This window comes from Acanthopagrus latus, chromosome 5 (genome assembly GCF_904848185.1).
Source record: "Acanthopagrus latus isolate v.2019 chromosome 5, fAcaLat1.1, whole genome shotgun sequence".
Taxonomy (NCBI): domain Eukaryota; kingdom Metazoa; phylum Chordata; class Actinopteri; order Spariformes; family Sparidae; genus Acanthopagrus; species Acanthopagrus latus.
This window is the reverse complement of record NC_051043.1, coordinates 25876839-25901303: the sequence shown is the minus strand read 5'-3', so window position 1 is coordinate 25901303 and position 24465 is coordinate 25876839. Positions and strand designations below refer to the sequence as shown.

The following is a 24465-nucleotide window of genomic DNA, read 5'->3' as shown; positions in this document are numbered from 1 at the left end:
GTAATTAATTATGCGTTTTGTATTTTTGTGTTAAAATGAAACTGTTTACATCTTTTACAAGTTTTACAACTTTCCAAACATTTCTGGAGCTTTGCAGTAAAGCTGAAGTACATGAGGGCTTGTTTAAGGAGACAATATTGTTTAGTTCGTGTAAAATATAAGGATGATTTTTGGTTCGTTTCTGATTTGGATCTTTTTAAAGGGAGTTTTTTTTTTACTACTTTAACTTACAGCCATGTGCACCAGCAGACAGGGCGATGCACTCCGGCAGCATGTGTCATATAAACCAGAGCCGTTCTTATCGGCAGGCGGAGGCGGGACGGGGACGAATTTGGAAATGTGCGTAGGATGTTAACACAGAGTATCTCTTCTCTCGTTCCCATGACGCCAAAGCGAGACCGACGTGAAATAATTCTTACCATTTCCTTACAAAACCCCTCGTTAATGATATTGTTTGTACTGCCAAAGTGTAAGCAATCAAATAAACTCGTTATAATAGGTAAAAGTTGATAATAATTGAATCCCTGTGAGGACAGAAACACCTTGCAGCTGTAACTTTGACCATTCTTGGTCACACAGAAGGTCCAACAATGTCCACAGGGGAGGTGAGGTCATTTGTTTCTTTAGACACCATGAAAAAAGGACCACACACACCACTTCACTGAACACACACACACACACACACACACACACACACTTCTGTAGCTGTCCGAGCTCTGAAGTGCCACTTACGTCCATTACTTCAAGTGTCGCTGTTGAATTCTGGTGCTTTTTTTTACGCGTGTTTCCGCTAAACGAGAGGCAACAGTCAAGGATGAGTAAGTTTAATGAGGGTTTGGACATCTTTGGTGTGTCACATCCCCCTGTGTTTCTGTTTCCTTTGCCTCTATCTTTGTCTCTCACTTACACACACACACACACACACACACAGGCAGGGCTAATAAAAGAGGCTCTGCACCCGGATTAGTGTTAAGGCTCTGCGGCCCCAAACCTTTTATAGTCATATTAGCCCAACACACGCAACATCACTCAGCGCCACTCGGAGGGCAGGAGGAAGAGAGTAATGAGGGATCGACTTGACAAAGATTAAAATCGTGTGGATACTGGGAAAATGGATAAAAAGGGGGAGACAACTGCTCCTGTGCACAGAATCTTTTGGCTCTTTATCCTGTCTGGATTTGAAGGGGTGTGTTAATGCTAACCGCTGTGGCAACGTGATGAACCAAATGCTGCCCGCAAAATGCTCAATCATGTGTTTTCAGCCCCAATTAGTGCTCACACAGAAACACTTAAACTCGCTAAACTTACAGAGAAGAGGAGGAGGAGAAGAGGAGGAGGCGGAGAATAAAGTGACTTTTAATTTGCGCGCTTAGTATTTAATCTGCGTGTCTTAATTCCACATGAGTTTAAAAGGGATTCTCCTCGCTTCCAAAAGCAAACATTTGCTTTCGATCACCGTGATTAAAAGGATTTCGGAGCTCAAAGTATTTTCACTTTTCATATCAAAGCGCAACCGATCATGGAGAAAATCAGAAACAGACATTTAAGTGATCCGTCGATGCAACCAGCCAAGAGCTTCATGTTTCCCAGGGTATTTGATTTATGGCTCTGCAGCTTCGGTCATGACAGAAAAACAGCAGTCTTAACACCACGCGCACTGGCACCGGAGACGGTGACGCGCAGAAAGACACGCATACGGTGAATGTCTGTAAGTTCGCACTGTTTCATCCAGCACACCGCCTGACAGCAGCTGAGCTCCACGCCAAATGTACAGAAACGTCTGTTAACACTCGACCACGACCCGTATTAATAACCATCCGGGAATCTGCCCTTTGATGGTCCACCAATACGGACATCTTAGAAGTGGGACAAATTTGAAAGATGTGAAAAGTTTGGGAATTGCAAAATGTTGATATGAACAGAGACTCATCGACAACACCCACAGTGTTTTCTCATCGTAATGTCACAGAGAACGAGCAGCAACTTCTTCTCCTCCTCCATCAGATGGGCTCTTTGTCTTTGCCAGGTTAGATTTTAAACAGCTTTCTGTTTTGGTTGCACAACGGCAGACTTGCTTTCTTTGTGCTGCAGCGCGAGCTTGACTTTGGGAAAAAATTGAGCACAATGGGACAAATATCAGAATGAAAGGGAGATTTAGGGAACCGATCTATATGTGGAAGGTGTAATTTTTCTACACCTACTGCACTTTGCAATCAGTCTGGAAAAGCATCCTTGGATTTGGGATAAAGTGATTCTTTTGTCTAAGTAAGCAGAACCTTCACGGTGATGGTCACAATAATAACAACCACAAAAAAATCCCCACAGACAACGGAAACGGGACACGAACATCGAGTGTGACGTTTTATTTGGACCTTATGGCTCACACTACTTCCTCCTTTGCTCCCAATGAGCAGGAGTCATGATTAACAATCGAGGCCTGTGTTACTTCAGCAGAGTTTTAGGGTTTTGATCCTGTCGTCCTCGGGAGGACGGTCTGTTTCTGCCAGATGTGTATGTGACAATGTTTTTAATAAGTTCAGCATGCCAGCCTTATGAGGGTGTTTATGATAAAGTCTGTCTTTTTCAGGAAGTTGGCAGTAAACAAAGAATCATTGCTTTATGTGGGTGTAACCAAATGTCACAATTTATACGAGCTGGTTTCTTCTTCTTTCTAACATCCCTGCCGTTCTGTGTTTTCAACGTGCACCACCTATGCGTAAAATTCCCCGGCCTCATTATACATTCATGCAAAAGTGAAAGGGTCAATAGTCACGTCAGCACCTATTCAACAATATGTGAGGCACACATGCGGAGTGTTAAAGTCGTCGCGGATGAAACTCGTCATTGTGCTTCGAGCGATGTAAGTTCTCAACACATTCGCTGTCTGATTTAAGTGCTTTGGGAAAAAAAAAAAGGAATCTGGTTCAAACACGTAACAACAAAGGCTCGGCGGAGCGCTGAAACATCGTCTGGTTTGAACATACACTGACCAGTCTGAGTGCTTTAAACAATGCCTGCTTTCAGAACAAGGAGTGACAGAGATGACAGGCAGATGGTTCACATCACGCAATCACTGAAACACTGAGAGCGCAAGGAACAAGTACCTGCTTTGTTTCCTGTACCTCAAACGTCCATTAAAAAAAATGCTTCCATAAGCCAGTTGTCGGAAATATTTATCTATAATTATATCTTAATCTTTAGAGTGATCCTATACTGTATGACAAGCAATGTTCCTGCACTGTATATTTGAATCCCATGTTGAAACAAAATATCCTGCTCATAATGAATTTTCTTTAATCAAAAACACTGCTGCTTATTGGCCCGCTCTTCCCTCATAACCGCAGCGTGGATATTAAACTAAAATGTTCTCAGGGAACCGGTGTGACATGACGGCCACGCTGCTCTGATCTCTTAGCAACAATGTCAACAGCAAAATAACAGCTACAGAGGTTAAACGCAGAACCACGTGCAGGGCTTAAAATGATGTCAGCGAGAGTGGGAGGAAAACTACAAAAGGTGAGTAGAGATCCGTGGAGGAGGTGCAGAGACAGGAGACGGAAAAAAAAAAAAAGGTATCGGAGTGCCAGACAGAAGCAAGCAGCAGCAGACATCACCTCAACCTCAGATCCATCAGCAAACACCTTGTAAACTGTGTTAGGCAACGTTTCATTCACAATTTATGCTCCTGAATCAGGTAAATCATGAATTCATGTCAGCAGCGTCATGGAAATACCTGAAATGGGATCTCGAGTTCATCTGACTAAATCCACTGCTCTTTCTCATCTGTTACGAGGAGTGTACTTCACTTCTGTCTGTTGGCTGCAGGGGGAGTTAAACCTTCTTGAGGCAATGATCAGATGAGATAATCTATAGCCCCACTGCATTACTAATCTACACAAACATGCATCTTTCTGCAGCTTCGTCATACGTCAACACAAATCCCTGTAACAGGATTTAAGGTATGAGTTTGTAACAGTAGAAGTAGAGGATGGATAGAGGAATACAATAGAGACTCAGATGGAGAAGGCAGCGATCCAACTGGGGGTTAGAATCAATTTAATGTTCTACAGTAACTTTCGTGTGCTTCAGCCTGCTAGCGGACCTCTCTCAGTGATTGGACATTCCTGTAACAGTATCTACACGCTGTGTGTTTGCACATGTGCACGCCTACCCATGCATGCACACTCCTCGATGCTGGCACACCAACAAACACATACTTTCAATCTCATGAAAGCATCTGAAAAAAAAAAAAAAGAAAACTGTTTCTTTACCCTAAAGCTGCACCGGTGTCTAATAATCAGTGCTGACTTGTATGTTAATGCTCGGGTAGCTAATAAGAAAAGGCTATGACGGATCCGCTAGAAGCTCACCACGGACACAGCTGCGAAAAACACACACTGTACACATTAAACGTAAAGGTTTGCACACAAGATTGAGGATCTGGCCAACAGATCTGCCATCTGATATGTCATCCAATCCACCTCTGATACACTGAGATTCAGCTTCTTTCCTCTGATATTATTACAGAAAAACAAAATGATTTCTGTCTTGATTTTCAAAGAAGTCCTTTCGATCGCAGTGATGAAGATAATGTCCAGCAGAGTGCTTTGAGTCAGTGTCCAGTCAAATGAAGACAATGTAATGTTTGCACCAAAACTTTTATCAGTCAAGTATATGAGCGACTTCACACTGCAGACTGGAGTATCTGTAAATGGTGACAAACAGGCAGATTTGTGTTAAATGTCAGCTCAAGTTAACATCTGTATCCTCAAATAGTAGAACTTTCCGAATTTACTGGAAGGCCCAGATAATTTAGATCTTGTCATAGATACAAGTTATCCTAGCTGAGCCCTCAGCACTCCCAGACTCCCTGCATCATGTTCATGCTTGAGGCCTACATATGTGTTGAATGCATTTCCTTCCTCATAAAATCTATAAGCTGTGTGAACACTTGGAAAACTTTTAAACCTGCATCTTTACTCGCTAACAGTCTTCTGTTTCCCTACTTTTACTGAGACTTGTCCGGGCGCTTTACCTGTAGATCAGTGGAACTGTGAGACTCAACTGGCAGGAATATGTATGAAGCGTCAAAGAGTCAAAAACTGGGGGAATTAAAAAAACACAGGCCAAAGTTATTTTGGGAACTCGCACAGTAGTAGCAGTCAAGGCAGGTCAAGGAAAAAGTTTAGACACTAACAAAATAAACCATGACTTTGTCAGAGTAAACCTACTGGAAAGCATTGAACATGTTCAAAGTACTGAAGGATTGAAGGGGCGGATTTCTCCTTTACATGGAAAGGATGTGAAGGGTTGAAGACGTCACAGAGGGCTATACTGTGAAATCAGAGGCACACACAGGTCCAGCATCAACAAATCCTCGCAACATTATTTTGTGTTGTTAAAACTAACTGCACTTTGCTAAATGCTAGAAGCGAACAAGCCGGCATTCACAGCCAGACTCAATGATGTGATTGTCGTGGTGCTGGGGGACTCGGCATTGGCAGGCTGGTGAACACACGTTCAGGACCGCAGCCACGAGAGCACAAGACTGGATTGTTCTTATTCTGTATGTGAGCGAGTCGTTGCGTCATCAGTGGCACATACTTACAGAGGCTGTAATTAATCCAAAACGGTGGTTTTAAATTACAGGTTGTATCGTGTTTAACCCGGTTTATAATGTGCTCTAATTGGGTCGCTGTAGTCGACATCTGAGAGGAGAAACCTGGCCTGAAATACAGCAAAATGACTTTTATTTTCCTCTGTTCTGAGGAGATGATGTGGGTATTAATATTCAGCGTGGTTTGCAGCTCAGAGTGTTCGAAAGGCATCAAGAGACTTGAATGTTTATTCCAATCAAGGGGTTTCTGGTCACAGATATGAGTTGATCAGGACCTTAAAACAGCATATTTGGAAAGAAAACCTAATTTCTTACTTCCTTACTTATCGTTGTTTTTACTCACATTGATTTATGCACCAGATGGTCTGTTACACAGAACCACCTCTGAATTAGTCAGAGGACGGAGCATCTAGATATTATTATCATGAGAATTCAAGATCCCAAGTCCACTGTACAATGTCAAAACAAAGCATCAAGAGCAAATACTAAAAAGCCAAAGAGGAAAGACGATAGCTGAAGCCGTTACGCCACAAGGTTAATTTCTCCTCAGTATCTGTAGTCAACCAATACTCATGAATAAATACCAGCCATGGAGCCGGTATCCTGGGAGGGAGGCAGAGGATACACCGCGGAAATTAGCAGCTACTGTGGAAAAAACATTACAGCTGCATCAAACAATAGGGTATTCAGGACTCTTCGTCGTGATTTCAGTGCAGTGCAATGTTATGACCTGGCCGAGCTTCTCTGCCAGGGTTGTAAAAAGCTTTTCTGGTCTCAAATAATTCAGTTTGTTCCAGTTTACCTCAAATCCTCGAATTAAGAAGCAGGAATGTTGCTTGTCATGGCCTTTTCAGGATTGTGTCTTTTGTGTCCTTCCGTTGACGAAATCCTCAAGCGATATTTAAAAAAAACTAAAGGTGTTGATTGTTTACAGTACTTGAGGTGTGATTTTCATTTCAGCAAGCTTCCTGTATTGGCATGTGATGGCTTTTAACAAGGGATTAGTCAGTCCATTACCGGTGAAGACAGGAATGCCTCAGTGAGGTCACCAGTAGGAACACATAAGTGTCAACAGACAATATGGAGGGATGAGAATATTTCCAAAAAATAATCCCCCCTCTTTGCTCTCAATCCATCACTGGCATGATGGTGCAAACCGGCCTCACCAGTGCTTAGAAATAACTAAAGGTAACAAAAATAGCAACATCACAAAAAAAAACAAAAAAACATGAGGACTGAGCTCCAGATCTTTACATGCAACGGCAAATCTCACAAATTTCCGGGACTGTAAGATAAATTGTCGAGTGCCGTTAATGCAGAAAAGTCCAGTCTGTTACATCGTCCAAATACAACAAGTCTGGCCCGACAGGCGCACACACACACATCAGCACTGACGGATTGATTTGTGGTAGAGGAAATGGTAAGTTGTTGGTTCTGGCTCTGCGGCTGTTTCTCTAAGATAGAAAAGATAGTCAGAGGGAAGCATGGGACTTGTCTGATTAAGATAAATATAAGTATTATTAAGTTATATGGAAGAGCTGTCAGCTGGCTCTGGTAGTCTAGTATGAAAAGGTTACGGCACAAAGACGCAGGTTTAATACGCGGTGCATAATGTGATAGATAGGCCAGACAGATGGAGACCATGTCTGAAACGGTACGGTCTTTTAAATAGAGCCATCGCTGATGTCCAGTTGTTATCATCGCCTGTTGAAAAGCGTCTGTGGGGAGGCAGCAGGCAGCCGATCGCTGATACCGTTCCAGGAACTGCATTCTTCCATGAAAAGGTTTTAATATAGATTAGCTGTCCGCTCTTGCTGTAGTCACAACACAAACCTCATCACGCGTGATTACCGATTCTTAAAAACCTGTTTTTATCTTTGTCTGTAAAGAGCCTCTAGAGGACGGATTTACTCAGCGATGACACTCAGACACATTGGCGTAGAACATCTGAGAAAGTATCTATAAATTCAAGAAGGGGAGTAGAGGTTCAAATGTATTAGCATCAACATGTACCTGAAGGAATTTGTAAGATATAGCTAGAATGTTCATTATGAAAAAACAACAATGTTTATGTCAATAATACATCTTTATATTGTGTTGCAGAGAAGTCTGTACGTTAGCATGCTAATGTGCTAGCCCTGGCCCACCAGCCATGTTAGCCCCACAGCTTCAGCTAGCAGATATATGCTGATCATCATATTAACTGATGAGATCATATGTACATCACTTTAATGTTAAACCTGGTAAAGGTGGTTAAACAACTTTACATAGTTTATGTTCTTGGGGGCAAGTCAGTTTAACCTGATGGACCAATGACGATCTATCTTCATCTATAATATTGCATCATGATTTAGATGTCCTGTTTAAAATAAGGAACCAAATGGATTCCCATCCTTTAATGACGTCTATGGTCTATGCTCTTTGTAGCCAGTGTCTCTGAAATACCCAAGATGCACTCTGGTCAATATTTAGCCTGGACCCAGGAGCTCGTAAAACGGCAGTACAGATCCGAGGCCAGTTTGCCATGAGCGGTCGCGGCCACGGGAGCTGACCTGTGACACGATGCGTCTATTCTCGGCAGCATAATGCACATGCTCCCCCGGGCTGCCTTCCCTTAAATTATTTTAGCAGCGGATCCTGTAAATGGACTGCCCGCAGAAAAGGTTTAAATATTGATTCACTGTGTTGTAAATTTGTCTTGGAATAGTGCAGGCGGCTATTTTCTGTCTCTCCACATAAAGGACCTTGTTCTTGAAAGCCCTTTGATCCGTAAAACAAGTTAATGGATTTCACAATAAATGGCTTTAATGAGGATTAACGGTAACTGGGGCTCTTCTGCGGGCCATTTTCTACTAAATCTTTTCAGCAGCACAGACACTGAATGGCTCCGTTTAAAGGAAACATATTCAGGTGGTCTTGCGCTTATAAAGACAAACGTGTGGCTAAACGATTACAGCTCACACTTCGATTACCCTCTGCCACTTGTGCCCTTACCTGAGCTCCCACCTGAATTCTTTCACGCGTACAACCCTCGATCTGAACCCGACTGTCGGCTTCTGCCCAAACTTCTCCTTTCTTCTGTCGGCACCATGTCAAACTGGAATGCCGCAGTAAAACGATTCATTGGCAGCTCAGACAATCTTGGCTCGTTACAAAACTGCACTATTAAAAACAAAACGAAATCTAGTGGAGGATTCACTTTGCGAAGGCAGCGGTCACTGGGCGGGTAGCTCAGGTCGTATACGGTTACATCTCGTCTGCCCTGCGATGTCGTACCGGTACGATGGGAATATATCGTGACTACGACATAAAAGAAACGCACATTATGTTCACATAGTACATGTAGAGCTTAGCAACAGCTGCTCTTAGGGCGAGTGTGGTTTGGCAGTGGTGCCGCGTTCTCTAATAACCCCTATTTTGTGGTTCCTTCTTAGAACCAACTCTATGGTTAGACTGGCAGGGAGCAATCTGTGTGCGTGTGTGTGTGTTCCTGATGTGTGTGAGCATGTGTGTGTGTACTTGTGTGTGATTAGCGGTCAGAAGCGCTGCCCTTCGTCACCATAAACTGGGTTTAATAGGTCGGATAAGATTAGGGTTTGGTTTGATTCTTGTATCTGGACTGAATATATTGCTTTTTAGTTTAGTTTTTTTTTTGTCTTTTTTGGAGGAATGAGTCACGTCTTACATAAGATGGAACCGCCACAGACAAACGAAATAGAAAACATAGAAACAGAGAGAGGGAGAAAAACAAACAGGATGAAGGTATGATAAGAATGAGGGGAGCAGAGAGGCTGATATAGATAAACAACCTGTTGAGTGACACTATATGTTGGTGTCACATAGACTGGCTGTCGTCAGTGTGTGTAGATTCATTCCCATGCCTCGCGTATCAATATCACCTCACTGTACATCCATCACATACTCTCGCTCTCCTCCTCTCACCGCCCTCTGCTACATCTACATCTACAGAGGTTTTAAGACTTTAAATATGATATTTGGAACTGTGAACCAGCGGGACATCGGTTGGCAATCTGACAATCTCAAAACGAATCAATTGTTATCCGACAACATTTTCCCCTCTGGGGGCAGCGGTCAGTGTTTCACAGGACTTCTTGTGCAGCCGTTGGATGTCCGGATTAATAATATCCGAGCCAAGACTTCCGTTTCTATGTGCTGGTCATTGTTTACAGTCCAATTAGCAGCTCACAATGCCAGAATGAAGATCTGTGACCAGATTGTTTCACACAAAAAATAAATGTTTTACTATAAAAAGTGAGTAAAAGCCAATTCCAATGGGTTCCAAGATTGCGTTTTGCGTTCTATGTTCTGCCTCTTTTGCTCTTCACACCGACTGTTTGTTTTCTGCATGCAAACAAAGCCACGCGCCAACGTGACTGAACAATACTAACCTTACCGACTAGAGCATGAATACCCAACCGGAACCAGTCGGGACCCATTGGGACCTGTTGGGAACTGACAGGCCAGGTCACATTATGACAAAAAATTTGAAATGGTGCCCGGGTTTCGACACATCATCGACAAATTATTTTTGTGAGAATACAATATAAAGGAAAAACAAGTGATTGGTGATATTAAATGATGGCTCCACTGTTGTTGTAAGGGCTATACAGTATGAACAGCATATGTGGGACTGACAGCGTAACATAAACTTAAATCTTCAGTTTATATCACTGCATCTGGCTTGAGGCATGAAAAAACAGAAGCCCTGTGGAGTTCAGGTTGGGCTCGGCTCGGGTTCAAACACAAAAATGCCAAGAATTATGCAGATACCTGTTTGTTGACATTAGCCAGATGATTAAAAAAAAAATGTTGGTTTTGTTGGCTGAAGTTTTTGTTTTTACATCTGTTGTTGTTTTTACATATCAGCAAACTGTTAAAAGTAAAAGATTTTTCTTCATCTTTAAACGATTTATTGGGGAAAAAAAAAACCCAACTCACTCTCTGGAGTTAAATGTTTAGATGTGCCCTGACCGTACTCTGAAATACACCCAAAACCATACAACGTCATATTATCCACTTACTGCACACTTCATGGTTTTAAGCAGACCGAACAAACATTTACCGTTGGCACCCAAGACTGCACCAGTACTCAGCCGCGCTCCGTCCAACATCTTGAAACCTCAAACCATATAACTGTCGTTGTGACACTGCAGTAAAGGTCAGAGTGGGCTGTTGAGACAATTATAGTTTAGTTACTGCCAACTTCTCTGGGAATAAGAAAACCTTCTCTGACCAGCATTCCCAATTACTAACACTGATCAGTCTTCTTTTTGTGTGGGTGTAATTTCTTCTAATATGCAGAATATATCTCTGATGGTTTGTTGTTTCAGATGTGACAGCGTCAACACGAGTTTGCTTTCATACAATTTTAGCTCGTCTCGCTTTCTGTTTCTATTTCTGTCTTCCGTCTGTCATTTTTTCTCCCTCGGATCCTCAGATAGCATCCTCCATCATTTTCCACGCACAAACACATACACACACACACATACAAACACACAACTGTGGTTTAAACATTCACATGGCTTCAGTTAGTGGGAAAAGTATCACATCCAAAGTAATAACACAAACATGGCAACCCAAAGCGGCCCCGAGGGGGGATTGGCACGGGACCTGGCATGCCATTCATCATCAGTCTCATGTTGCCGTTATTCTGCACGCTGCCAGTGTTAGTGATTTGTGCATGTGTGTGTGCCGCATTCGCGTATGTGTCGCTGTATTTTGTGTGCCAGCGAAGCCGCTCTGTACCAGCAGACGGGAACAGAAGCTCGACAAAACTCGAAAAATTATTTATACTCCGGCGATGAGGGAAACGTTCTGAGCTTGTGTGAACTCAAATGTGCGAATGAGCAGCAGACTGGGAGGGCACTGCTCAGAGTAGATGCTGAAAGGCACTGAAACCAAGGGACCATCAAGTTACTTGTTCAAGCTGAGGGACTGGAGCCAAGATTTGTGAGCCAGATCTTTGATTGCCGCCACAGACAGTGAAGTGGAATGCACAGAGAGCGAGAAAAAGGTTTCCTGTGCGGTCAATACATGACAGATGGCCCATGATTCAGTTGAGCTATCGCAAAGTGTGGCGGCGGCGGTCGTGGTGGTGGTGGTGGGGGTTGAGTCGAGGAGAGAAAAGCAGCGAGGTGGTGAAAAGATGGAGAGGTGGATGAGGGAGAGAGGGGAAGGAAGTGAGCGTGGAAATCAGTTTTCATCTTTTTAATCATTTGTCCACCATATGGCATCATGGGGACGCCATTCTACTCATGATGGATGGCTGTATAATAACGCATGAACATGTGCTTTAAGTGCATAATAGATTAAACTAAAAAAAAGTGTGTTTGAGTGGATCTATCATCATGCGTTTTTTTTTCTTTTATATATTTAGCCCAATATCACAAATCACAACTTGCCTCAAGGGATCTTACTGTACAGCACACAATACCCCCAAAGTCCCTCTGCACCCCTCGCTCAGGATAGACAGACAATAAATAAAGTGTTTCTGAATTTGTGTGTGTGTGTGTATCAGTCTCACCCTGGAGATGGTGAGGGGCATGGCGAAGTCCTTCCCTCCCTGCAGCCTGAAGCCCCAGGGGGCGGGGCCTGAGAGAGTGACGCTGTAGTTGCTGCTCATGGTCTCCTCGATGATGCGTGTCGCGGATCGGATGATATCAATGACGTCGCAGGTGTTTGGGGGTTTTTTCTGATGACGGTATTAACTTTCGTCAGAAGTGCCACAGCGATCTCTTAGTGATGTCGTTCCAAGATCTGAGGGGAAAATATGAAAGAGAAAAACATTATATTTGTCACTGCATGATCGCATACAAGACAAGAGGAAGCGTAGAGGAAGATTTAGATTTAGATATTAATGTACAAAAGGGGGGGCAAGAGAGGACAGAACGTAAAGGGAGGAGAATCAAAATTGGAAAAAATTAAAGCACAATGGTTCACAGTGTGGTTTTAGGGTAAGAACATTTAATCACAAGAGAACGATTTTCCTTGACTTATTTTTCTTTTTTATGCCTGAAGAAACTAAAACAAACTCTTAAACTGACCTTACTTACTGATCCACTTTGTTTATATTTGGCGGACCCTGCCACTTTTCTAGCTTCAAACAGTGTTCTGAGGACCTTAATTCCCTCTGAGAGCAGCTTGTTTACTCAGTAATTGAAAAAAATAAATATCTCTGAGTTTGTATTATTACCTCATTCACATTGTTAATATTAAAACTCTGATTTTTTGGACTACATAGAGACCCTTTAAAGTTACACCCACCTGGGGCAAACAGGCACCATCTGTTATCCTATTGACTGATATTCAAAATGATCCTTCATGATCAAAAACTGTAGGAAACAGTCATAACTTCATATACAGGTGGATGCACACTCATGAACAGGTGCAAATATAAACACAGACATGCAAAATAAAATGTAATTTGTGTGCTTCAGCTGCTCAGCAGCGTTAAAGACTTACAATTAACCCCAGGAAATCTTCACCAGAAGACAATTACACGAGCATTAAGTGCAGCACATTTTCTTTTACCATTCAGTGCTATTATAATGTCAAAGGAAAGCTGTACCTCTTTGATGGAAATTCCAGAGAGGAAAACACTTCCTTCACAGGCAGGTAGACAATGTAAATCCCTGGTTTCCCCTGGACTATCCCCTTTCCCAGCAAACACACTGTGTGTGTGTGAGAGAGGTGGAGAGGGATGCAATGCTCTTATATACCAGGCTAATGACAGAGGGGAGGGGAAAGGTGGAGGAGGGGAGAGACGGGGAGGGAGGCGAGAGGAGAAGAACGGGGCAGAGCTCGAGGCTGGGAGGAGAGAGGGAGGAGAAAGAGGAGGGGAGTCATCCATGGGTGGAGTGAGCGGAACACAGAAGAGGAGGAGAAATGGAGGAGATGATATGAAGGGGGGAGATTAGGGAGATGGGAGGAGACAACACTCAGAAATGAAGGGAGAGGAAAAAAAAGGGGGGCTGAAGGGGATTAAGGAAAAGAGTGTGGGAGCACTGCACACAGAGAAAATGACAAGGGGAGGGAGGGGAGGGAGGGGAGAGGGCACGGTTTATCTTTCATCCGGATATTTTGGGAACATGGACTCAGAGCTGCAGGCCGCTTCATTAAGGGGGAGCTGGCCGTAACCAGATCATGACCCGACAGCTCATCCCAAAGGCTTCAATTAAAGGTTACCTTTAAGTGATACATCGGGGTGATGGTGACCGGATACAAGCGATGTAATGTTGTTGTTTCACTGCTGCAGCACTGATGCCCCGACTATAGGACTAACGCGCATTTTTGGAAGAGCCATTGCAAGGATTTTCTTCTTCTTTTAGCTGTTTTCATAAAAATCTACTGAATATTATGATATAGGATAAAGAGTGTAAATATCCTCTCCCTTCACCCCAAAATGTAGTATAACTATTTGGCACTCGGCTTGTGGTTCTTGACGTTCCAAACATCAGTCGCAGTTTCTCTTTCCAGAAATCTTTGACCTGATTATTAAAGTTAATCCACAAGTCGCAGTTTGGTCCAGTCAAGCCAGTAACTCATCTCTGACTCAATGACTGTTCATTTGAGTTTAGTGTATGGAAGTAATCTAGCGCCTAAATGCAGCACCATCATCTTCGTCTCATTCAGTTTCCTCATTATTTACGTCGGCTGACGGTTCTTCTCCCGCTGCACTTCTTCACTGGCTCTCCTCCATTCCCCCTTTTCTAGCCCGGACGGATCAATATTACTTTTGGACTGAGACTGATATAGTAGTGGCTCAATCAAACGCTTACCCCATTTCTGTCTTGGCCCTGACCACATGCACAAAGTACCTCTCGCCAAGTGAAGAGTTCACAGTCAAAACACAAATTTTCCGCGAAGCAGCATCAAATATCAAAGATGAGTCAGAGGGCAGGAGTTTGAGAGGATAATTAAAAAAAGAAGGTGGTGAGTGAGAAGGTGCACGCAGGGCCAGACGAGGGAGGAAGCTCACTAACATCTGACCTCTGCAATAATCACGCTGAATATGACATTAAACCTTTTATGAAGATAACATCACGATGGATGTGCGGTATCAGCAGACTGAATACTCACACAAACGCAGGATGTTCTGCATTACCCTGCAAATGAACATTCCCACCGTGTACCTTGCTCAGACGGTGAACACCTCTCCAGCCCAGAAAGGTTGAACAATAGCGGAGCAGATCCTGGGAGGAGCAGAGACGTCGGAGTCATTAACCCTGTTTCCCCTGCAGAGCCGAGGGGTCTCGATGGGGTCAGAGCTAACTTAAATATTCCAGCAAATGTAATTACATAAGGCACAGTGTTTACTTGAAGCTATCACACAGATGGCTGCTCATTCCTGTTGTAAAAAAAAAAGGACTAAAAGCTTCTTTATAGCTGCGGCTAATGAGTGAGACCTGGTTAGTCTTTCTCAGTCCTGTCTGCCCCAGTTCATACCAACCGTCTCTGTGGTTTATGTCATTAAAAACACAGCACACTGCAGCGAGTTAACCCTTGTTCACACAGCACATTGTATCCTGCCACTGCGTATCCGACCACAATGACCAACATCCTCCCCCCACCCCTTTTTTTTCTACATATGATCTGACTTTAATGTGCCTGAGGTCAGGGGTATCCAAGGTAAACGGAGAACAACAGGAAATCAGGTGTGGGGAGACTGAGCAGGAGACAGAAAGAGAGAGAGACAGAGAGAAGTTTAAGTCAGTGGTTGTGTCTGAAATCAGCCACTCGTTCACAGCTTCCTACCAAGGGAGACCTGTACAGAGTACTTCTGTAGATATGAGCTCATCGGTCAATGGGAAAAAAAAAGACACTGATAATATAAGATGCTTGGCTGGTGACCATCCATGGTACACCACTTGTCACCGTGCATTATGGGATACCATACCACTACCAGTGGGTAGTGAGTGATTTCAGACAAAGCCAGTTATATTGAACGCAGGAAGTAAACTACTGTGAATCCCGAATCAAACCAAAAGGTTGATTCGATCAATGAACTGAATAAAAATCGCATAAATGACTGTGAACTGCACACAGGTCATGTCTCGATGTCCCATTCCCATGTGAAAAGAGTGACGAGTATCGGTCACAAGAAGATATCATTTCTAGCTATGTGTCTTCCCTGTGGTCCCGCCAGTGTGTTTCACCATTTGATCAATTGCTTGTGTTGTTAAAAAATGGCCAGTGGCCAAAATCTGTAACAGAGAGAACAATGGAGATTTGTGGGCCACAGGATAATGATATCAAACACTAACAATAGAGAGTGTGCTATAGTACGAAACCTCAGACACCCTGCCACTCCTTTGTTCTGTCTATTCCAGTCCCCATATGCTCACCTCTCTTAATGATCGAAGCTTAGCGGACCAGCCCCCTGGGCCAAACACACAAGCCCCGCCCCTTAATGGGATGATAATCTGGCCCCCCCGTAAATGACATTTAATGCATCTTCCGTGTGAATAAAAAAGGGGGACACTCGCCCTTTATTCTGCCAGCTGCCCACATACACACACACACACACACACACACACACACACACACACACACACACACATACAACCTGATGTGACACAATCATGTGTAACTCGTGTTTCAGGTCAACAGCTGTGCTCTGAATAACATTAATTCTAAATGAAAACATTATAATGGAACGACTCGTGGAGAGGATTTCATGGTTTAAAATGATCTGAAGTGTGTGTTTTATCTTACAAACAGGACGATTCCGTCGAGGTCACAACAAACAAAGCGCGCCGATTTAAAATGCCTTGGGAAGGCCGTTTCGTTGAGCAGAAAAACAAAAGAGTGGAAACCGGTTTCCTGTCTGCCTCAGTCAGACTGATGCAAAACATGCCAGTGCAAAATAACATAGAGCATGAGGGCACACACACACACACACACACACACACAACTTTCACTCACAGGTGAACACACACACACTTATCTACAGGTAGACGAGACAAACACGTGTAAAGGTTGTTTATATCGGGGAGAGTATTTTGTCTGCCGGCCGTCTAATCAGTCTGACCCCACCAGACTGATATAAGCCCAACTAATCCCTCAACCCGCCTCTGTAAGTGCTGCACAGTTAGGGGCTGCGTGAGTGCAGCAACCTTTTCTTTCCCCACGGCGGCTGGTAAAAAATGGTTCCTGTCCAGGGATTGAATTTACAGGACGACGATTAGCTTGCCAAACCACTAATGGTAGTTCTGTACCTAGATACCTAGAATTAGTTGTTACTCAAATTGAATTGCTCAATTACCTTTTTTTTTTTGCATGACATGTAATATATTTATGGAAAGAAAAATAGATATAGTCTTACATACGGGCTCAGGTTTCTTTTTCCATTGTTGAGTCCTTAATGAGGACAATTTCATCCACGACTTCCAAATTGCATTTTTGTCACAAGATACAGAATTACTGAGAAAACCTGGCTGGAGTCCAGAGATGAGCTTATCATCGAGACCCTGTATCTCCGCTCTGAGCTCAGTCACTGTTTATAACTGCTCGCTTTCAACAGTGGAAAATATTCCTGCCTGTTTACCAGCCAAGCAGACGGACAGAGATAGACGGACCAGCGCGCCGGGAGACAGAAACAATTGTCCATCCTGAGAAAGATAAACTGAAGAGAAATCTGGTTCCAGCCGCACGGAGACATGAACACACAGGTGCACACAGGTGCACACACACACACACACACACACACACACACACACACACACACACAGACCGCAAATGTCCACACAAGTGCTTAATGTTTGAGTCAAGCCTGGGTCAATTAAAGACAGGCATTTTAAAAGCCAAGTCTAATGTTGCCTCTGAGACACACACACACATTACACACTGTCCACCTCTTAAGACTTTTGGGATCAGCTGCTGTTAATCGTTCTCTTCCAGCCCGTATAAGGAAGCAGAGTAATGAGACTCATTCATTGTGCAGCCACTCCCTCAGGCACAAACTTCCAATTCTTCACTCAGCACATTTATGCTCCCCTTGAGCTGAACTTTACGCTTTCCTTCAGCACCGAACTGTGGACGAACTTCATATCGTTCACCTCACAACACACTAAACTAAACATTAATCTGTGTGCTTGCAGAAAACACAGCATGACTCCATCACTGTATGTGCTTTTGGCTCGCGTTTCCACGAGTCGCTGCACCTCCCTTTTTGCTTTAGCTGTCTCAAGCTGTCTCAAAGTGAGGTATGGAAACTGAGGACAAGATAAACCTGGTAAGATTGTTGAGTTTTGGTTTTCTGTGCTTCGACTCTCTCTGCTCCAATACTGTCAGTGAACACCAGTAAAGTTACGCTGAAGCAGGCCCTGGTAGAACCTCCTGCTCAGCTGACAGCGCTGTCAGCAGCCCAGCAGGAGGGATGATCTGTGGCGCGCTAGGATTTTATAGCTAAATTGTAAGCAGGATGCACACTTGTTATTTCTCTGACTGTGTGAACAGAGGCATTAAAGGAACACTTCACCCAAAATGAAAATTAAGTCATTATCATTATCTGGCGTAGTCCAAGACCGCAGAAAAATCGAGATCCCGGATTGATTTGAAAGCAAGTTTTTACACCCTCGATGTGCAGTCCAGCTCACGCACCCGCTTCAGACTGGGTGCACCTGAATCCTTCTAGCTTTCAGCAACTACAGCGTGTAAATGGGATGTTTGGGCTTCCAGTGACACGAATTAAGCAGGGCGAGCTACATGGAGCCGTTCTATCTTTTCTTTCAGTTGTTTTTTTTGCCAGTTTTAAGTCTCAATCTACTTCAGTCGTTCAGGAGGACAAAGGAGGACAAAACTTCACCCGGCTCACCGTCAGCATGAGGGTGAAATGAAAGCAGCTGTTTGCTGCTGGCAAAATTCAAACACATTGCAGGCAGTGGTGAGACAGCTCCAGGAACATCTTGAAAACCCAAAAATAAATTATTAAATCTTTTGCTTTTCTGTTTGTTTTTTTTTTGTTTTTTTTTAAGCTTCCGCAGTTGAAACTGGCAGTGGGTATTATGGACGTCTGCTGGCACACAAGTCATTTCCTTTACACATAACGTTAGGTGGAGTTCATGTACACCACCTGCCAAAACAACTTGGCGATCATTATTGTAGCATCTAGTTTGTAATTAGGACATAGCTGTATAGTTTGGAGTTCGGAAAAACTCATTTAAACCACGGCAGTGTGACGGATATCAATGCTCCCTCTTATACAGCTCATTATACAGCATAGTAACTTCTGTAAAGAACGCTGATTATATTAAATATACAGTTTAGTGTGACGCTGCCAACAGTCGTCTGATTTCACAGCCTGTCATAACTCTTCAGGATGGACGTGCTTCAGTCTGACTGCACTCATTATATCAGCCTCAGTGTCATGACACAGGCTTTCTGGTGGATAGTGAATTATGCATGGATGGTGTGCTCCATGTCCCTTTTTGGCAAAATGTGCACCAAGAAGCATCAACATGACAGCGACACACACACATGCGCACACGCACGCACACACACACACACACGTGCGCTCCTACACACACACACACACACACACACACAGCACATTGTTTTTACTCTGAGTAGACTTGAGTGCCTTTCCTTCTTTCCTCTCTAGCAGACAGCAGCTGTTCAGTTGACTGCAGGAAGTGAGAGAGGACAGGAGGACATGGTATAAAGAAGAAGAAGAAGAAAAAGAAAAAGAGGAAGAAGAAGAGGTGAAGTAGAGTGTGTGTATGTGTGTGTGTGTATGTGTGTACACTTGCTACTGCTACAGCAGCCCATACATCAGTGACCAGAGGCAGAGCTTTAGTATCAGCAGGGTCTCGAGGGGAAATCAAAGCATCTGCTCTATTCAGCACTGACTGAAGCACGACCAAACGTCAATACCACCCCACCCCCTGCCTCACACACACACACACACACACACACACACACACACACACACACACACACACACACACACACACACACACACACACACACACACACACACACACACACACACTCTCACTCTCTCTCTCTCTCTGTCTCTGTCTCTTCCTCTCATATACGTGGACATATACTGTATATATACCTTTCCTCCACTCACTCTTTTTTATAATTTATTTCACTCCACATTTAGCCAAATGTTCAAACTGTCCTCTCTCTTTCTCTTTCTGCCCTTGTCATTTATCTTTAATTTAATCTTATCTTGTGATAGATTAGTTTAGCTTTACATTTCGATATTGTAACAACAGCACAAATAATTTAAAAAAATTTAAAAAAAACAACAAGTTAAAAACACAGATGCTCTCAGGGAATGTGTGGCAGTAAGTGTGACTTGGAATAAACAGGATTTTGTGCTTTCAAACAAAAAGTAGTTGTTGTTTTTCATTAGTGTAGACTGATAAAGCCTTGCATACCAACAAAAAAAACACCTCAGCTTTCAACTTACATATTGACTTTTTGGATAAAAGTGACGTTAACAGGGTCACCTAATTAAACTACAAAATATGACTCCACATTGTTCCCGTGGGTGAAGCAGGTGTTACTCACCTTGTCGCTGTCCGGCCTGTGTCTCCTCCTCCTCTCTCTGTCCTGTGTCTCCTCCTGCCTCTCTCTGTCCTGTGTCTCCTCCTGCCTCTCTCTGTCTGATGTCTCCTCCTGCCTCTCTCTGTCCTGTGTCTCCTCCTGCCTCTCTCTGTCCTGTGTCTCCTCCTCCTCTCTCTGTCCTGTGTCTCCTCCTGCCTCTCTCTGTCCTGTGTCTCCTCCTCCTCTCTCTGTCCTGTGTCTCCTCCTGCCTCTCTCTGTCCTGTGTCTCCTCCTGCCTCTCTCTGTCCTGTGTCTCCTCCTCCTCTCTCTGTCCTGTGTCTCCTCCTCCTCTCTCTGTCCTGTGTCTCCTCCTGCCTCTCTCTGTTCGGTGTCTCCTCCTCCTCTCTCTGTCCGGTGTCTCCTCCTGCCTCTCTCTGTTCGGTGTCTCCTCCTCCTCTCTCTGTCCGGTGTCTCCTCCTCCTCTCTCTGTCCTGTGTCTCCTCCTCCTCTCTCTGTCCGGTGTCTCCTCCTCCTCTCTCTGTCCGGTGTCTCCTCCTGCCTCTCTCTGTCCGGTGTCTCCTCCTGCCTCTCTCTGCTCGGTGTCTCCTCCTGCCTCTCTCTGCTCGGTGTCTCCTCCTGCCTCTCTCTGTCCTGTGTCTCCTCCTGCCTCTCTCTGTCCAGTGTCTCCTCCTGCCTCTCTCTGTCCGGTGTCTCCTCCTGCCTCTCTCTGTTCGGTGTCTCCTCCTGCCTCTCTCTGCTCGGTGTCTCCTCCTGCCTCTCTCTGTCCTGTGTCTCCTCCTGCCTCTCTCTGTCCTGTGTCTCCTCCTGCCTCTCTCTGCTCGGTGTCTCCTCCTGCCTCTCTCTGCTCGGTGTCTCCTCCTGCCTCTCTCTGTCCGGTGTCTCCTCCTGCCTCTCTCTGCTCGGTGTCCTCTCCGGTGTCGCTGCTCAGACCAACGCCACCACTCAGCGAGCTCTCTGATGGAGCTACGTCATCACGCACCTGGCCGGAGAGGGTCAGCTCACTTCACCTGATGAAGCCAGAGTGAGAAGGACATTTAACTTTTGACATTAATCTTTTTCTTTCCAAGAAATGAAATATTACATTAAGCTAAATCTGCTTATTTTGATTCTTAAATACTCGCCACCACCTCCAGGTGCTGTGATACAAGGCCGTAACCATGGAGTCAACATTATAGGGGCCAGACCTGCCCCTCCACCCCCCCCACCCTGGAGGGAAATCTGAATATTGGGATGTGTCCCCCTCAGTATAAATGATAATTACGGCCATGCTGTGATACAAATTAAACCTTACTGCTCACAGTCTGCTACAGAGTTTGTCATCTAACAGTTGCATCCGTCCACATAAAAGCTGAGGAGTGTCCTTCCAGGTATGACTGACATCAGAGCCAGGTTATGCTCGTTAAATGGTTTAATATGATCAACAGTTTCAGTCGGGAGCAGCTTTGGTTTCTGGACTGGCTGCCCTGCGTGGTGATGTCATCTCTCTCTCTCTCTCTCATCCACCCACACAGGTAGGTTACCTGCCTGTCTGTCAACAGCCTTGTTTTTCACATGAGGCACACAGTAGCGTCTCCTGCCTTCAGTATGATAACACGATCACTATATATGATGTCAGATGCATCAAAAATAAGAACATGAAGCCAACATTGTTTTAATACATGAATTAATTTAATCTCATTTTTTTTAAAATATATTTTTGAAAGAAAGAAAGCAGCTGCACACCACCTTAATGAATCCACAGCAGGGGAATATGATTAACTACATCCCCCTCGTGGCTGTTTCATGCCATTGCATGTGAAATATCCACACGTCATTGGGAACAATGTGTGTTGTACCAGACAGGGATCTTCTGAACGTTGTGGTCTTCAGCCAGTGTTTGCTCTCTCATAACAGATTTCTCCACGGAAGACGTTTTTAGCAGCAGAGATGTATTTGTGAACATTCATTAAAAAGACCTCCACTAAGGCCCCAACGATCCCTTTGACTAGCAACACATTGTACTCACTTATAGATACCAGACACATAAATATGCCCAAATCTGTCCATCAAGGTCTGTGCATTATTTCCTGTCAGTTCTAGGCCGAGACCCATCCTCCATCCAAGTTTCATGCAAATACTTTCAGTAGTTTTTGTGTAATGCTGCTGACAATCCAACCAACAAACAAATGGTAATGATAATAAAGGCACATTCAGATTACCACCATGGAAAATATCAATAGACCTATACTGCTATACTGTGACAAATCCATTATGAATGTCTAAATTTGCACATTTGCTTCCTTATAAATGTATATGGTGGATGGTGGATGGTAAAACCTACAAGCCAACATTTTTTCACAAAAATATATATATATATATTTTAAAAAAGTCACAATTTCTTTCTGCAATGTTATTTTATATTTTTATAGGTTCATTCATGCCTCTCCTCAGCTGGTGATGAACATCTGATGCCGAAACTGATCTGAGAAACTTTATCTTACCTGCAGGAGGAACGTCTCCAGTCTCATCTCAGTAACACAAACCAGAGAGATATGGAACGAACAGCAGGCAAATGAATCGTAAACATCAGCTGTGCATGAAAAACACATCACACCATCAGCACACGACATGGAAGCTCATTATAAAGTCAGGATTTTTATTTCATTTAGTCAGATTATTTTTAAAAGGCGATTAGTTTAACTTGTAAAACTGTGGAAACTCAAATGCTTCCAGCTGAAGTAACTGAAGAGCAATGACCATTTTGTGCCAGTAGATGGCAGTAGCAGCTTCACTATGTTCATCTGGGTGTCGTGAGCTCAGTCTGAACTTACAACAGTAAAGATATTAGCCAGAAGGAACCCTGTATTAATCTAAGACTGTTGCTTTTTGCTGAATTTGCAGGTGGGATAAAGCCAAATACTGTATAGGTTAGATTTAATTTGTGGTGCCATGTTTTTGTGTTTATATCAGAAAATAAGAGGGACTAACTAATGCTAGCTGCCAGAGCTAATCTGTCCTCATAGGTTGTGTCCCAATTCAGGGGCTGCATCCTTCGAAGGACGCATTCGAGGGCCAATTATGTCACAATGCCGCGCGAATGCTGTTCTAATTCGAAGGCTCCTCCAAAGGCAGCCCATAAATGCAGCCTTCTTTTCCCTCTTTTAGGAGGATGCACCGCTACTATACTTTGTGGCCTCCCTTATCCCAAGATTCATTCCACGTCTGAAAAATAAGAAAGAAAGCAAGAAAATGGCGCCATCACGTGGCGTAGATCGTAACTTTCGCGGGGCCTGGACAGCAGAAATCATGATGTAAGGGTAAAACATCTGGTAAAACCTTGTGTCAACCAACCTTCAAAGGCCACAAAGGCCGAGTCCTTCGAAGGATGCAGCCCCTGAATCGATAAACAGTCATTGAACGTGCAACTAGGGATCTAACTTTTATAGTCGTAGTGTTCCCATGCAAGATGTTATAGAGATAAATGTCACATGCTGTTGGGGATAAGCAGTGTTTTGATGCACATTTCATTTTGGGTATTGATAATTATTGTATTGTATGACAAGTTGTATTTATATTGTGTAATTCGTTATGTTTGTACCTGTATCAATGTTTAACCCCAACAAAAAGCCAACAAGGAAGCCTGTAACAAACATGCTGCCAAAGATTTTCTTTGTTGTTTTTTTCCTCGGTACTGAAGGAAATCCGGAGAAAGTCACAAATATTAAAAACAAGTAGCCTTAGTCTGATGGTGAGATATAATATAAAAAACAAGGTGCATTCAGTGTAAGAAGAAACTGAGAACCTGAAAGAGGAAGAGGATGGATTGATGATGTTAAAGGTCACAATTTAGCTCCTGCTTAAACACAAACATTACTGGCTTATCTTGTTTAATTCAACATATCATAAAGAAAAAACACACTGGCTAAGATGGTATAATAGAAAAAAAATATTATATCAGTGACCTTCAATGAGCCCTTGAGGATCTTATTTTTACTCTTGCCTTCTCATCCATCAGGCATTTTACAGTCCAGAATTAGCTGCAGCAAATGTCAGTCACTGATGATGGTTCAGTGTATCTCATGTATTATCTTCAGGCTCATACTCAGACTTCCTTCATACTCCTCTCATACATCATTGATATTGGTCTTATGCTAACAAAATTAAGATACACCTAAATGAAACCTTCAGCTTCATTAGTTATCTTCTGAGACATAAGTGAAACTATCATATGTGAATCATTTAAATACAGTTTCAGGTCAGAAATTGTATTTAAATTCATTTTTTGGCTGTTTTCTCCATGAAGACAAAAACAAAAAACTAGTGAAAAAAAA

General features: G+C 43.5%; 1 protein-coding gene across 4 annotated transcripts in view; it reads right to left on the bottom strand.

Moving 5' to 3' along the window:
* The window catches only part of pdlim5a (PDZ and LIM domain 5a), a 63486-nt gene extending 50142 nt beyond the window's left edge, over positions 1-13344 (bottom strand). For all 4 annotated transcript variants that reach the window (XM_037098014.1, XM_037098017.1, XM_037098015.1 and 1 more), the window contains exons 1-2: positions 13206-13344; positions 12162-12394 (exon numbers count right to left, since the gene is read on the bottom strand). In XM_037098014.1, the coding sequence (XP_036953909.1) occupies positions 12162-12260 (99 nt within the window). In that variant the 5' untranslated portion in view covers positions 12261-12394; positions 13206-13344. The remainder of the gene's footprint in view (positions 1-12161; positions 12395-13205) is intronic.
* Positions 13345-24465: the final 11121 nt, after the last annotated feature.